At 34.3% G+C, this 14,633-nt stretch overlaps 1 protein-coding gene across 12 annotated transcripts in view; it reads right to left on the reverse strand.

Moving 5' to 3' along the window:
- Positions 1 to 206: 206 nt before the first annotated feature.
- Positions 207 to 14,633, reverse strand: part of pou2f2a (POU class 2 homeobox 2a) — a 104,175-nt gene continuing 89,748 nt past the window's right edge. For 6 of the 12 annotated variants that reach the window (XM_087295329.1, XM_087295328.1, XM_087295331.1 and 3 more), the window contains 7 exons: positions 11,320 to 11,461; positions 11,079 to 11,227; positions 9,009 to 9,200; positions 8,032 to 8,080; positions 6,351 to 6,498; positions 3,569 to 3,642; positions 207 to 1,753 (listed from right to left, as the gene is read on the reverse strand). In XM_087295329.1, coding sequence (XP_087151455.1) covers positions 1,464 to 1,753; positions 3,569 to 3,642; positions 6,351 to 6,498; positions 8,032 to 8,080; positions 9,009 to 9,200; positions 11,079 to 11,227; positions 11,320 to 11,461 — 1,044 coding nt within the window. In that variant the 3' untranslated portion in view covers positions 207 to 1,463. The remainder of the gene's footprint in view (positions 1,754 to 3,568; positions 3,643 to 6,350; positions 6,499 to 8,031; positions 8,081 to 9,008; positions 9,201 to 11,078; positions 11,228 to 11,319; positions 11,462 to 14,633) is intronic. The other 6 variants (XM_087295333.1, XM_087295332.1, XM_087295337.1 and 3 more) reach the window with 1 other exon arrangement.

Below are 14,633 nucleotides of genomic sequence, written 5' to 3' on the forward strand. Positions count from 1 at the left end.
GAAGGAGAGCGAAAACATCGACTTAACGGAAAGGAGGGAGGAGGTGAAGGAATGATCAAAAGCCACGTCGAGTCTTTTTACGTCATTGAGTCTTGCTACTCTAAAAACATCCTCCTCGTGCACCTCCTGTGGTCCACTCCTGGTTTTTGGTTTCATTCCATAGAGCAAAGTTCAGTTTTAGTCCATTGGTTTTGGTTTTGGTTTCATTTTTGGTTTAATCCGTGTGTTGGAAAAATAAAATAAGAAAAGATGGTGACATCACATGTCTTCCCTCCGCTTCTTGTTTGTTGGGTTTCCCCCTGCACATTTCCCTCGGATCCTCTTCAGTCGCTGCTCCTCTTGCCTGTCGTTTGGCTCTTTTCATCGCACGATTTAACCGAGGCACAGGAGAGGGGTCCAGAGAGGATGGAGGGCAGGGGTTTGGGGGCTCAGGGGGTTTATGATAAAATTTTCATTGCGTATGTCTGAGGTCTTATCGTCTGAGCACTTTTCAGCTGACGCAAAAGGCCAGATGAATGCTTTGGTATCCAAGAAAAGTGTGTCAAAGTTTGAGGCATGGATGCTTTTCCAGCTGATGATCAATGGTGGGAATCATGGATGCATATCACAGTAAGTTTCAGTGTATATGTGTGTGTTTGTGTGTAATACTGTCTAAGGTGTGGGAGAAATCCCTTTTGAATTCATCTGTTGTTGTGATTTCGTGAGAAAACGAAAATGCGAATGAAAAAGAATGAGGAAATCGAAATAGTTGATAGCAGAGGTAGATTGAGGAATACATTTACAAAAAGTCGAAAAGAAAAAAATTATAAGGGTGCATGAAGAAATCATTCAAACGATGAGGAAAAAAGGTTTTTGGTGTTGTGTAGAGTTAATCTGATCCTGGACAAGTCAGGGTTCAAAGTCTTAGGTAAAGCTTTTCTCTCCGATTTTTGGTTTTGGTTTTTGGTATTTTGGTTTTGGCATTTTTTGTCTTTGTGAGTCTCTCCGTTCTTCTTCCATGTGTTTATTTTTGGTTTCTCTTTCTACCGTCCAGTGACACTTGTCAGATGTCCTTCCTTTGTTCCATTCGCTGCCACCCGTTTTCTTTTTTTGTTGTTATTCATTCATAAAGTTTTTTTTTTTTTGGCTCTCAACCCTGCCCTCAAATTCATCTATTCGTGTAGGTTTGTCCCACTCAGAAAGGAATAAATGTACATTCTTAAAGTAGCTCCGTTGAAGCCACCTCTCCATATAGATCAATTTTTTGGTTTAAACAGTCCCCCTTTATCCAGTTCTCTCCTCATCCCTGTTCTCTTCTGCTCATTTCTCTGTATTTTTGGCATTAAAAGACATTATGAAAGAGAGAGAGCACAAGAGAGAAATGGAGGGAGTGAGAGATGGCTTTGGTTGAAAAGGCGAGTCGTGTTTGTCTTCTTTCTTCCGCCCCTCTGACTCCCCTCGAGTGCAGCAGGTCGTTGTGGGCGTCACTCTGCCATAGCTCCGCCCAGATGGGGCGGTGACGCTTCACCTAATGAGCAGAAGGAGGCGGGGCTTGAGCAGGGGGAGATGGAGCAGGAGTCTGGGCCAGGAGGAGGGGAGGCCCTGTGGCCCATCAGACCCATGCCCGCGCCCCTCGCCAGGGGCAGTAAAGTGGGCCGGTTCAGGAAGAGAGACTGGCGAAGTCCAGCTCCAGGACCTCCAGCTCCACCCAGGAACATCTGACCGCTGCCATCAAGAGCGGAAATGGACATCTGGCCACCACTGGCAGCCAGAGCTGTGATTCAGGTGACAGAAGAGAAAAATAAAAGAAAGCTAATTAGAGCATACTCTTCATAGATTTTCCTATAAAATGACTATATGGGTTGACTGATGACCCTTTTCCACCAAAGCATTGCTGGTGCTTAAGAACATTACTTCATGACCTGCTAACATACCAACACAGTAACTGACTAATATTACTTGAATTTAGAGCATATTATAACATGTAATAAGTATGTAATACTGTTTCCGGGTCCAAGCCGCCATTCACTTGAGTGAAGAAATCATTCGTTTATGATCACTTTTTATTCCTATCACACATTAAAGTTAATTTTACATAAAGTCATAGTGTACACAGCAATCTCTGGGCTTGCTGCATAACAAATACCAACATTTTAACAATTTAAAAAAAATAATAATCACTTTCTGACCATCGGATATTAGGCATGGACATATATACTGCCATTGTGACTTTCGAAAGTATTAAATCACTTTGTAAACTTTTATTATTACCATTTCATGAATCTCCCCATTCAGTTGAATAGAGCGATTGGACCCGGAAGCCGCTCATACTAATGTATGAAGCGGATACATTAGTTTAGTTGGTACTGAAGCCAAATCTGAAGTTTATCTAAGAAAATAACTCACGATAATGGTCCAAAAATTAGTAGCCCAAATTTATAAGTTAAAGAAAAATATTAAATAAAAATTCAAAAATAGCTAAATTTAAGAGAAACAAAAAATATATACAATTTTGTTAAAATGTAAGTTGCAATTTTTTTATATATTTTGCATGAATTTAAATGTATTATCTTTCCATTTCTAAAGATGTTCTGTGGCTAAAATATTACTTTAATAAATATATCTGTTTAATAAATCTGTTTTGTTCAAATGCACCAATATATATACCCATATTATTATTTTAATAGTTCAACAAATATAAAAATTACAAAAAAGACACCAGGGTGTTTGGTCTTTTCTTTAAGGTAAACATTCAGTACAGATGTGACAGGCTGTACCTCAGCTTTAGAACATACCGGTGGAAAAGGGTTTAAGAGATGAGGATGAAGATGACTTCATGAACAAATATAAAAGCAAAGAAATGACAGATACATTTGAAACAAGATGCAGAAACACAGCCTCTCTTACACACACATACACACATAAAAAGAGAGAGAGACACAAACAAACAAACACTCATGTAGTGGGGATGAAGATGGGATGTCCCTGCAGTACTTCATTCTTTATCAAATGCATCACTTACCGGCTACAAAACACCCTTTGATGATGAATAATGGCTTTTCTTTACTTTAATACTCCATTCATAATATCTCTAATCTGTTAATTATGTCATGACATTTGAATAATTGTTTCCAGCCTCATTTAAAAAGCGAGTTCACTCAAATTTAAATTCTGTCATTAGTTACTCAGACGTTTCTTGTTTTAAACCTTTATGAGTTCCTTCAGTTAAACACAAAATAAGATATTTCGAAGAATGCTGAAAACCTGTAACTATTGACTTCCATATATTTCTTTTCCTACTATGCAAGTCCACGGTTACAGGTTTCCAGCATTTCTCAAAATATCTTCTTTTGTGTTCAACAGGAGGAGGAAGCTCATAAAGGTTTGTAAATCAAGAGTAAATGTTCATTTTTGGGTGAACTATCCATTTAAGTGCGGTTTATCTTTCCATCAAACATTTTCATGAAGCTGTCTTTCTATATTTCTATGCCTCCTTTCTCTAAATCTCAGATGTGTTTCTCTTAATGGATGGTGAAATGATTTTGTGCCTCTATCCGGCACTGTTTCTGGTCGTCTGACTAAGACAAACCTTGCATTGTGGCCAGTGGGTTGCTGCTGATGAGGGCCTGGTTCATTCCTGTGCTTACACCCATCATTGTGTTCCTGTAACGTGTGCGAATTGCACAAACGCACGCCATTCATACATGCAGAGAGAAGCAAGCATTTTAGAATCACATTTCAAGAGCAAATGTGTCCATCGTGCAAATTGTGTTCATTCCACATGCTGGAAAGAAATACAACAAGAAAGAAGAGAGAACTGGAGAAATAACAGCGAAATCAGCAAGCGCTTCCAAAGCGGCAGGTTTCAACAAAACTGAGACTAGAGGGTGAAGATTTAATCGGGAAAACATGTATGATAATAGTGGAGGAAAGCTGTAATTATTTCAGTTCAGAAGGCTTAGTCATAATGAAGGCTGCTGACAGAAACACAATCAGGTTCTCTAGATTTATGATCTCTACATTTGTGGTAATGTAAAACGCTGGATCCTGAATTTAAGCATTTTTCATTACTGAACTGCTGTTTGTTCATACTACTTATTTAAAATGAGCTAAAACAGCACAATTGTTGAGTTTTCTTTTGGACAACTTAATTGTTTTATGTTCAATCGACTTAATTAATGAGCTAACTTATTTACTTCATGTTGTCCCAACACAAATCAATTGAGGTTACCCCGGCATTTTTACAGTGTTAAACAATAGAGGTGTTATAAAATATGATTAATGAACAATCACAAATTATATAATATATTTCAAATAATATTTTCTTATTGGGTATAAAAGTATTATTATTAACACTTAATAATAGCATAATAACAATTATTATTACATCATTAACATTAGTAACCCATTAAAAAGCTGCTTTGCAATGATAATTATTGAGAAAAGCACAATACCAATAAACTTGAAACATGAATTTTACATTAAATATTTAATCTTAAAATTAAACAAATAATTTATTAAAATAAATCATATTTATCATATTATTATCATATTATAAACAAGAATTAATGAACAATTACAGTCTTTTACAAATTTTATATTCTCTATAATATGATAAAATTATTATTAACGATAATAACATAATTAGTACTATTATTATTTCATTAACATAATTAACCCATTATAAAGCTGTTTTAAAACAGTAATTATTGAGAAAAGCACTTTACCTATTTATTAGAGTCATTCAAATATATTATTCTATTATAAATAATACTAATAATTAATGAACAATTACAAATAATATTTTAACAAATTATACATTCAGTATAATAAAAATAATATTTTAAAACTTAATAATAACATTATTGACATAATAATTATTATTATAACATTATTAATTCATTATAAAGCTGCTTTAAAACAATAATTATTGTGAAAAGCACTTTACAATTACACTTGAAACATGATTTTAGCACTGAACATTTTATCATATCAACAAGTAAACTAAATATTTATTAGATTAATTCATATTTCATTATTATTATAAATAAAAGTACCACCATTTTATTAATAATTTAGGTCACTCTACAGTACGGTTTCATTAGTTAATGTTAGTTTATGTATTTACTAACATGAACTTATAATGAACAAAATGTGTACAACGTTTATTATTCATAATTCCATGATCACAGTCATGATTTACTCCAAATTAATACTTGATAACATTAGTTAATGCTTTGTATGTTAACAAGAACTAACCAGTGTTGGGGGTAATGCATTACAAGTAATGTGAGTTACGTAATAATATTACTTTTCTAAGTAACGAGTAAAGTAAGGCATTACCTTAAAAAAATATATTTGAGTAACTTTTTTCCCTTTTCAAATATATTTTTATTGAACGTTTTTAGTGCAAAAACTTGTCAGAAATTTACATTGAATAATATACACAATTCAGGTCATTTTAATCCTGACCCCCACATGAATATATAATAAAATAATAATAAATTAAGTAAAATGAACAAAACAAACAAAAAAAAAGACATAAAATACAAAATTATTTTACAAATAATACAAAAAAATATTTTTTTTTGTCCAGGCTTGAGTTACCTTTTGAAAAATGTAATGAAAGTTACTTTTTGGTTTAATTAACTAGCTTTTATAAAAATAAAAATAAAAATTAATTGCTGCATTGAAATTGAGATTAGAGAATGCATTTCTTATTTTGAACACAAATTTTGAATTGTTCTTGAAAATGGTTTGTACTTCACTATTAATACAAAAAGTACAAAGGCAGCAACACATTGCTGTAAACTTCCATTAATCTGTATATACGGCATGTAGAGCATCAAGAAGATAACATTATCCTACATTATTATTACTCTATGTGGTGAAGGTGAGGGTAAATAAAGGTGTAAGTTATATGCAGTCTGTTAATTGCAGAGCTTTGCTATTTAAAAAAAAAAAAAGAAGAAGATCAAGCCTCAGCCTGGTAAGAAACGTAACGCATTACTTACAGTACCACAAAAAGTAAATAAGTATTGCAACGGGTTACTTTTTAGGAGAGTAACTCAATATTGTAATGCATTACTTTCAAAAGTAACTTTCACCAACACTGGAGTTAACAATATGTGAAATAAATAACTTTATTTAAATTAACTAACATTAACAAAGATGAATAAATACTGTAATAAATGTATTGTTTATTGTTAGTTCATGTTAGTAACACATCATTATTGTAAATTGTTTTAGATCATGTGTTATTTACATTTATTCATCAGAATTTGAATGAACTAAAGTAGTTAGTGTTTTTTACTTTATTATTTAAATGATTTGAGCATCTTTTCACCCACAACAGAAGCACATGCTCTTACCCTGTGTTGAGGCCAGGGCTGCTGAGGCTGGGCGGGGTGGGGCTGACTGTGCTGAGAGGAGGCGGAGTCACGGAGGAAGGGGCGGAGCTCATGGCAGCGTGTCCACTGCTGGTGAGAGGACAAGCCACAGAAGGGGTGGGACTGACCGCTGGGCACAGGGAAGAGAGACAGAGTCAGAGTTTGTCCTCACAAAAACAAACCACTTTAAAGCTCTTGTAAATATTGAAATAATCAATATTAGTTTCAGTCTTTCAGGATATGTATAATCTAGTGTGGTCCAAAACAGTGACAAAATTGACATGTATAAACATGTATAAAAATTCTTGGATGTGGATCAACGATTTTTTTTCACGTCACCTCATACTTCAGTTTCTCATCAAATCTTGACCAATCAAATGTTCTCTAGTATCTGACATGTATCTGACATGCCACGCCCCCTTCAAGACCTTTCATATTTGCTTTTCAACCACTTTCACTGGCCGAGCTGTGATAAAAACAAAATGCTATTGGCTGTTTTTTAAAAGGGGAGGAGCTACTCTATGCCCCACCCTCTCTTCACTTTTCAGTTGAGATTTTGGCAAACCCTGAATAAAATATGCACATTTTAAAGCACTTCACGGGACATTTAAAGCCTGGGACACACCAAGTTAAAGGACTAGCTGTCATTTGTCTCATAAACCATGTTGTTTGCAAAATTAAAGAAATTTGACGGAATGACAGTTGACTTCTTTTTGTTCCCGTCTTCACACTTTTTTAACACACCTAAATTGAATACACCACCTACTCCTGTTGGTTATAAAGAACTAAATCAAGATGTAGTTCAGTTTTCTGCATTCTTCATTTCACTTCCAATCATCATGAGAGGTCTTAGAATTTCCAGAGCTTGATTGGGGTCTGATTTGCTCCACTTCTTCTCATGCCTCAAAGCACTTTATGAAAAACAAAGTGTAGATCTAAAAGACATCCAATATTCAGATAGATTTAGTTTTTTTAATGAACACGTGGCTCCAAAGTTGCTAAGAAAGCATCAAATCGAGCCATCGACATCCTGAAGTACACTTTGAATAGCCCTGCATAACCCTAAATTTGATAAAGAGATGAAACTATCCGTGGCCTGGTTGTTGCTTAAAGGGATACAGCTGCAGCCAAAAGTTAATAAGAATTATTGATATTATTTAATCAATTAAATGATCAATTTAATGTATTTTATTAACATCAACCTCTACCCCAACCCTAAACCCAACCATCACAGTAATGTAAAAAAACATCAATTACGCAGAGTATTATTCACATTATTTATTAAATTACCCATTTAATTGATTTTTATTAACGTCGACCCCTACTCCAACCCTCACATTAATAAAAAAATGTATAGTTTTACAACAATTATGCTATATTGATGCGAGAATGTGTAGCTGTATCCTGTCTAGACTTCACCACTATCTTTCCTCGCCCAGAACTAGACGGACCTAAAAATTCCTTTCATTTTCTCTTTTAGAAAAGAGTGGACGACAAAATCATCCTTGCTGCTTGAAGATTACATTATTTTTGCAAAAACAATTCGCAGTGTATTAATAAATATGGACTTGGTGTGTAAGACTGTTGTTTTTAAAGTTTAGTATTGCAAATACGAGGGGAAAAAATGTTTGTGTAGTTTATTCCTTTTCTCTGTTCGTCTTACCTGTTGTGCTGAGACTGGTCGCAACCTGAGCCAGTGCCTGACTGGACATCTACAGGAGAAAACAAAGAGGCTATAATTACGCAGCACACATCCCTAAAAACAGCCCAGGCTCATTATTAAAGCGTACCCCTATGTACATTTCAGGAGAGCGCCAAATACGTCCCAGGAGCCAAGTGTTTTTGCAGTTTTTGTTTTCGCTAATCCACCAGAGGGCGCTGTGTACACTTTTTGAGATCTCACATTTCTCTCGCGAGTGCAATTCGCGCCAGCTGTTCTCGCGTAAATCCACCGGAGGTTGACTGACTGACTGATCCACTGACCCACCCTCCTTATTTCAACCCAACCAATAGTGTTTTCAATAGTACCGACCGGCTGTATTTCAATAGTACTGACCAGCGCCCACCCCTAAACCCAACCAACAGTGTTTCAAAAGCAATCCAGAAAAAGCAAAGCCCTCGCGGCAGCCTGAGTTTTACCACATTTTCAGATTTGACCTCATTCTCACCCTGTTATTTACTTGTTTGTTTTATTTTTTGGCTTGTTTTTGTCTTATCTGCTTTCTGGAATCGTTCTTCACAGGACTCGAACCCTATTATCGCAGTCAACACTTCTCCGCGTCTCAAGTCCGCCATCGTATGTGGCGAGACAAACTGGCAACAGCAAGAAAGCCGCCCATACGAAGGTAAGCTGTCAGCTGGTAAGTGCGAAAAGCAACAGAGTCTTACCGCCTCGTGGCGTCTCGTTTGCTACTGGCTACATAATTCAAGATGTCTAGACGTGCATATAGGGCTACGTTTTGAGAATAAGCTTGTGTGAGCCAGTAATAATGACCGTCTTCAATATTTGACTTGATTTTCATTGTACGCTGGAACATTATCATGACCAGACATGCTTCCTTCGTGCAACATTCTCATGAACCATACAGCCGAAATGGCTTTGGGCTTGATCACTCATTCAGAATGTGTGTGTGTGTTCACCATGTGCGGGCTGTAGCAAGGAGCTTTGTGCGTCGGTGCTGTAGGCTGAGTGGGCAGTGGAGGGGTGGCACTGGAGGGGTTTATACGCTTCTCTTTCTGCCGCCGGTTGCAGAACCAGACGCGGATGACCTCTTTCTCCATGTTGAGCTGCTCGGCCATCAGCAGGATTTCTTCAGAGGTAGGCTTCTGGTTCTGAAGGGCAAAACAAGACACTATGTGAAACCTGGCATGTTGAATACTTTCATGTTAATGCACGACACATTTGATCAATGCATGCATTAAATCAAAGACAAACATCTGATAAACGCATACAGCAGATCTCAGGCGAGAAGATAAGGGACTGATACCTAAAAAATGCATGTAAATGTTGAGAAGCTGTTTAGTAACTGATTTGCTTTCATTTCAATTCCAGATCAATTGTCAGGATAAGGGACTTGTCATTGATCTGATGGTGAAGTGCTTTTTTCTAAAATGGAACTGGTTTGGTTTTTGTAATTAAGGCTTCTGCCAGCGTTTTGTCAACTGGTAGAATGAGTAATTAAAAAGTGGAAAGAAACAGTGTGCGGCGCCTCAAGCAGATCTGGCTGTTTGCCTTGATTTGATCAGAGTCTGTTTTTAAAATATGCTACCAACTTGGGTTGGGTTACTACAAGAGAAAATATGTGACTACTGAGGTTTTGTGACTAATGCGACTAACCGTAAAGCTAAACTGTCTCTTGGCGGATGAGGAAATATGGATAGTATGGTATGAAGCACTGAAATGAGTTATAAACCACTGAGAATGGGTTTTGTCTTTAATTGGATTATACAAAAAAGCTTATTATTATATTTATGACGAAATGTCATATTACATTATATGTAGGATATATTCAATTAATATTAATCAAATGAAAATGAATGAATTATTTTATATTATATTATCACAAACTCTATACATCGGTGTTTAATTTCATTTGTTTGCATATTTAATTGCATTTGTTAATAAACATTTACAATTATGCTCTATTCGATTATGTTTATTATTCTATATGCTCCCAAATCTAATATAATATATAATATATTTCCCAGAGATGGGTTGTGGCTGTAAGGGCATCCGCTGCGTAAAACATGCTGAACAAGTTGGCAGTTCATCCCGCTGTGGCGACCCTGGATTAATTAAGGGACTAAGCCGAAAGAAAATGAATGAATGAATATAATATAATATAATATAATATAATATAATATAATATAATATAATATAATATAATATAATCTGATAAAATATAATATAATATAATATGATTAAATATAATTTAATACAATATAATTTAATATAATATAATAAAATATAATATAATATAATCTGATAAAATATAATATAATATAATATGATTAAATATAATTTAATACAATATAATTTAATATAATATAATAAAATAAAATATAATATAATATAACTAAATATAATATAATATAATTAAATATAATATAATATAACTAAATATAATATAATATCAATTATATATTCATTATTATTATACATTACTTATATTTAATTAATTTTATCCAAATTGACTAACAAATGAAAAATATTGCCGATCATTTATAATAAGATACACATTTTTTATATTATAAATTATGTTTTATTATTAAAATAGCTAAAAAACGAATTATTTTAGATTATATTTTATAAAAATAATAAAAAAGTATCATTACATGGCATGGTATAAATGGTTATATGTATGTTTTTTCAAAAACAACCTAGTCTATAATATTGCATGTGTAAACATGCTATATATTTTTTCTAATTAACCCTTTAACTGGGTTAAATGTGGTGACATCATTCTTCCACTGTATATTGCAATGAATTAGTTTGCTTCTAGACTTTCTGTTTCTCCAGAGACACAAAAAAGGGCATCAGCATTTTCAAACAGAAATCTAATATATATTTTGTCATGAGACAGCAAAAAGCAGGTCATTTCTAAAGCTGAGGTGAAATGATCAAGTCAAATGAAGGAAACATGACTTCTGTAGTGGGAAAAGAAAATGTTGCAGTGTTTGTCTGTGTGTGTGTATCGATGTGTGTCTGACCGAGATGAAGTTGCGCTCGAGGGCGATGCGGACGTTGGTCTCGATGCTGGTGCGTTTCTTGCGGCGGCGTCCAGGCAAACCTTCAAAACCCAGCAGAGGAGAGGAAAGAGAGCTGGGGCTGGGCAGCATGTTGTCTATAGCCATGGTTTCTGGCAGACACAAACACACACAACATGAGTCAAAAAGGATGCCGACATGAAAAGGCGGCTGGAAATGGAGAAAAACACACACACACACACACCTGCATCGCTCAGCCATTTCTCCAGCAGGGGCTTGAGTTTGCACATGTTCTTGAAGCTGAGATTGAGAGCCTCGAAGCGGGAGATGGTGGTCTGACTGAAGTCATTGCCGTACAGTTTACCCATGGCCATACCCACATCACCCTGCAGAAATACACATACACACACACACACACAGAAAAATCTCATTGCAGCATTTTAGGCCTATGCAGAGAGGACTAGTTTAGCTTGAGGGCAAGTTTACATTGCAAGTTTGCATTTTACAGGCATACTATGTGATTTTGATAACACAACTTCAACATATAAATAAATAAATGAATGAATACAAAATTTGCAATAAAAATCCACAGAGAAATCTAGTAAAAATATGGCATGCAGAATGTTCTTGATGCTAAACTTACTTTAATAACATTGACTAAAGCTAATCTTTTGGGCCTTGCGATTTAAAAATAAATTAAATAATTAATAGAATAAAATGTCTGATCCCAAATAATCCAGTTAAATATTGATTTTAATGTTAATTTAGTAAATTAACTCATTAGTTAATTTTAAAAGTAATTAGTTAATTCATAAAATATATTAACATTTATGGCATTAAAATCAATTATATAAATAAATCATTTTTGTTAGGAAAAGATGTAGAACTGACTCCAGTATGATTTTTCCTAAATGATTTTTCTAAAATGTTACTCTTAATGCAACAAAACAACTTACTCTTAGCTGCCTTTACAGCTGCTAAGAAAATGTTGGTCTGCCGCTGGATCCCTCCTCATGTTATGAGTAGACGTCAAAGGGGCCTATCTTTGCAGGACATTATTTGTATGGAGCGCAGTCAAAAACTGTTAAGTGCTGGAATTTTTTGATATTTTCAAATCCTTTGTTTCTTCCTTCTAATGTACAGTTTTTCTGTTGATATGGTCTTTATGTATCTCATGATGTAATAGTTATTTATTTGACCTTACCTAACTTCTACTCTGTATTTGGCTTTACATCAGTTTATTTATTTATTTATTATTTATTTATTGTTTATATAACACAGCAAGCTTTTAACTTTTGTCATTATAGAACAAGTCTACCTGGGTGGGGGGCGGGATTCGGGGTTGTGTTATGATATGGTCATATGCTGTATGCTCTTTATATTAAACAAAAACAAACTGAAATAATAAAAACAATTGTTCACAAAAAAAAATTATATAAATAAATAACACATGACAATTTAATAAACGGCTCACTGAATTATGCACATAAACATAGTTTTTTTTTAATCATATACTGTATTATTTCAATTCAAACACACAAAAATATATTAGCTTAATAATGACTCATAATATACACTCATTCTAAGTCTCCGCCGAGTCTTACAATGTCTTAAATCTTAAAAACAAAATTTTAGGCCTTAAAAAGTTTCAAATCTATTTAAATTCTGTGTTGTAGGTCTTAAATCTTTTTTAATGAATATTTATTTTCCTTAATTGATGAATAGCTACCCAATCTGGACAATAACACCCATACAATCACAGACAATTCATCTTAATAAAGCTTTTTATTAAAACTAATTTAATTTTCAACTCTATTTACCTTAATGGTTTAATTAGTTTCCTTCTCCATATATTTACAGCTGAGTATACTGAGCAGACCTATATTTTTATTATTAAATTATTATTGTTATTGTAAGTTTTCATTTATTATATCATTTTTTTCCAAATGGGATATTTGAAAAAAAAAAATCCTTATGGTTTACCCTTGTATAAGTTCATTAATTTTCTTGTCGGCTTAGTCCCATAATAATCCGGGGTCGCCACAGTGGAATGAACCGCCAATTTATCCAGCAAGTTTTTACGCAGCGGATGCCCTTCTAGCCGCAACCCATCTCTGGGAAACATCCACACACACACACATTCACACACACACACACACACTCATACACTCATACACTACGGACAATTTAGCCTACCCAATTCACCTGTACCGCATGTCTTTGGCCTGTGGGGGAAACCGGAGCACCTGGAGGAAACCCACGCGAAGGCAGGGAGAACAAGCACACTCCACACAGAAACGCCAACTGAGCCGAGGTTCGAACCAGCGACCTTCTTGCTGTGAGGCGACCGCACTACCTACTGCGCCATTGCCTCGCCCCCTTGTATAAGTCTAACATCTTGGAAGAAGTTCCAAGAGTTCAGTCAAAGCAGGGTGAATCTGCCTTCAGCCACTATGCTCCTCACTGCTGGAATCATCTTCCAGAAATGATTAGATGTGCTCCAACATTAGGCACATTCAAATCAAGACTGAAAACACATCTGTTTAGCTGTGCCTTTACTGAATGAGCACTGTGCTGCGTCCAACAGATCGCACTATTATGTTTTTCGTTTTCTTTTTCATTCTTTTATAACCTATTTTAACTCATTTTAATTTGTTTTTATCTGTTTTTAATAATTTTTATTGTCTGCATTTTATGTTCCTAAACTTGTCTTTTTTATTCCTGTATATGTAAAGCACTTTGAATTGCCACTGTGTATGAAATGTGCTATATAAATAAACTTGCCTTGCCTTGCCTAACATTTCATTCATAGTGGTCTTAAAAAGTCTTAAATTTAACTTGGTGAGATCTGCAGGAACCCTGATATTTGACGAATTAGAATTGTTTAATCTATATGATAGCTGCATATTTTAAATATTGCAAAATACGCATTTAAGAATGTTTTGAAGTTGTATATGTGTTTTGTAAGTTGTAAAATGCTTTAATACAAATATATAAAAAGGTAGATGAAAAGTTATGACCATTAGTAACTAATGCTTCCAAAACGACCATATATAAAACAAATGACAAATAATTAAGCATTTTTAATTAATAAATAGTTATTGTCAGGGCAGACCTCATTAAACTTGATGTTATTTCAGTGAATGTCTTAAAAGTTGTTTTTAGTTTAGTTTTTTATTTACATTGCTAGATTAAGATCTGCAACATTAAACAGATGTCAGCACACATCTACACACACTCGCATCACACACATACACACACTCAGATGTTTGTATTGGTGGTTTACGAGGACTCTCTATAGGTATAATGTATTTTTTACATTTTTATTTTACATAAACTACGAAAGACCCTGTTAAGTATGAATTACGAGAACACAAGACATGTCCTTATAACCATTTTAAAACCGAGTTCAACTAGTTCATACCCATGTTATTATACAAATTTATGTACTTTACACACACATTGAAAATATATATAACAAAAAGTAATGAAAACAAATGTTTTGTTACTTTAACTAATATTAATCAGTTGATCAGGTTTCAACAAAAATAAAAATAA

This window comes from Danio rerio, chromosome 19 (genome assembly GCF_052040795.2).
Source record: "Danio rerio strain M-AB ecotype USA chromosome 19, GRCz13ab, whole genome shotgun sequence".
Lineage (NCBI taxonomy): Eukaryota > Metazoa > Chordata > Actinopteri > Cypriniformes > Danionidae > Danio > Danio rerio.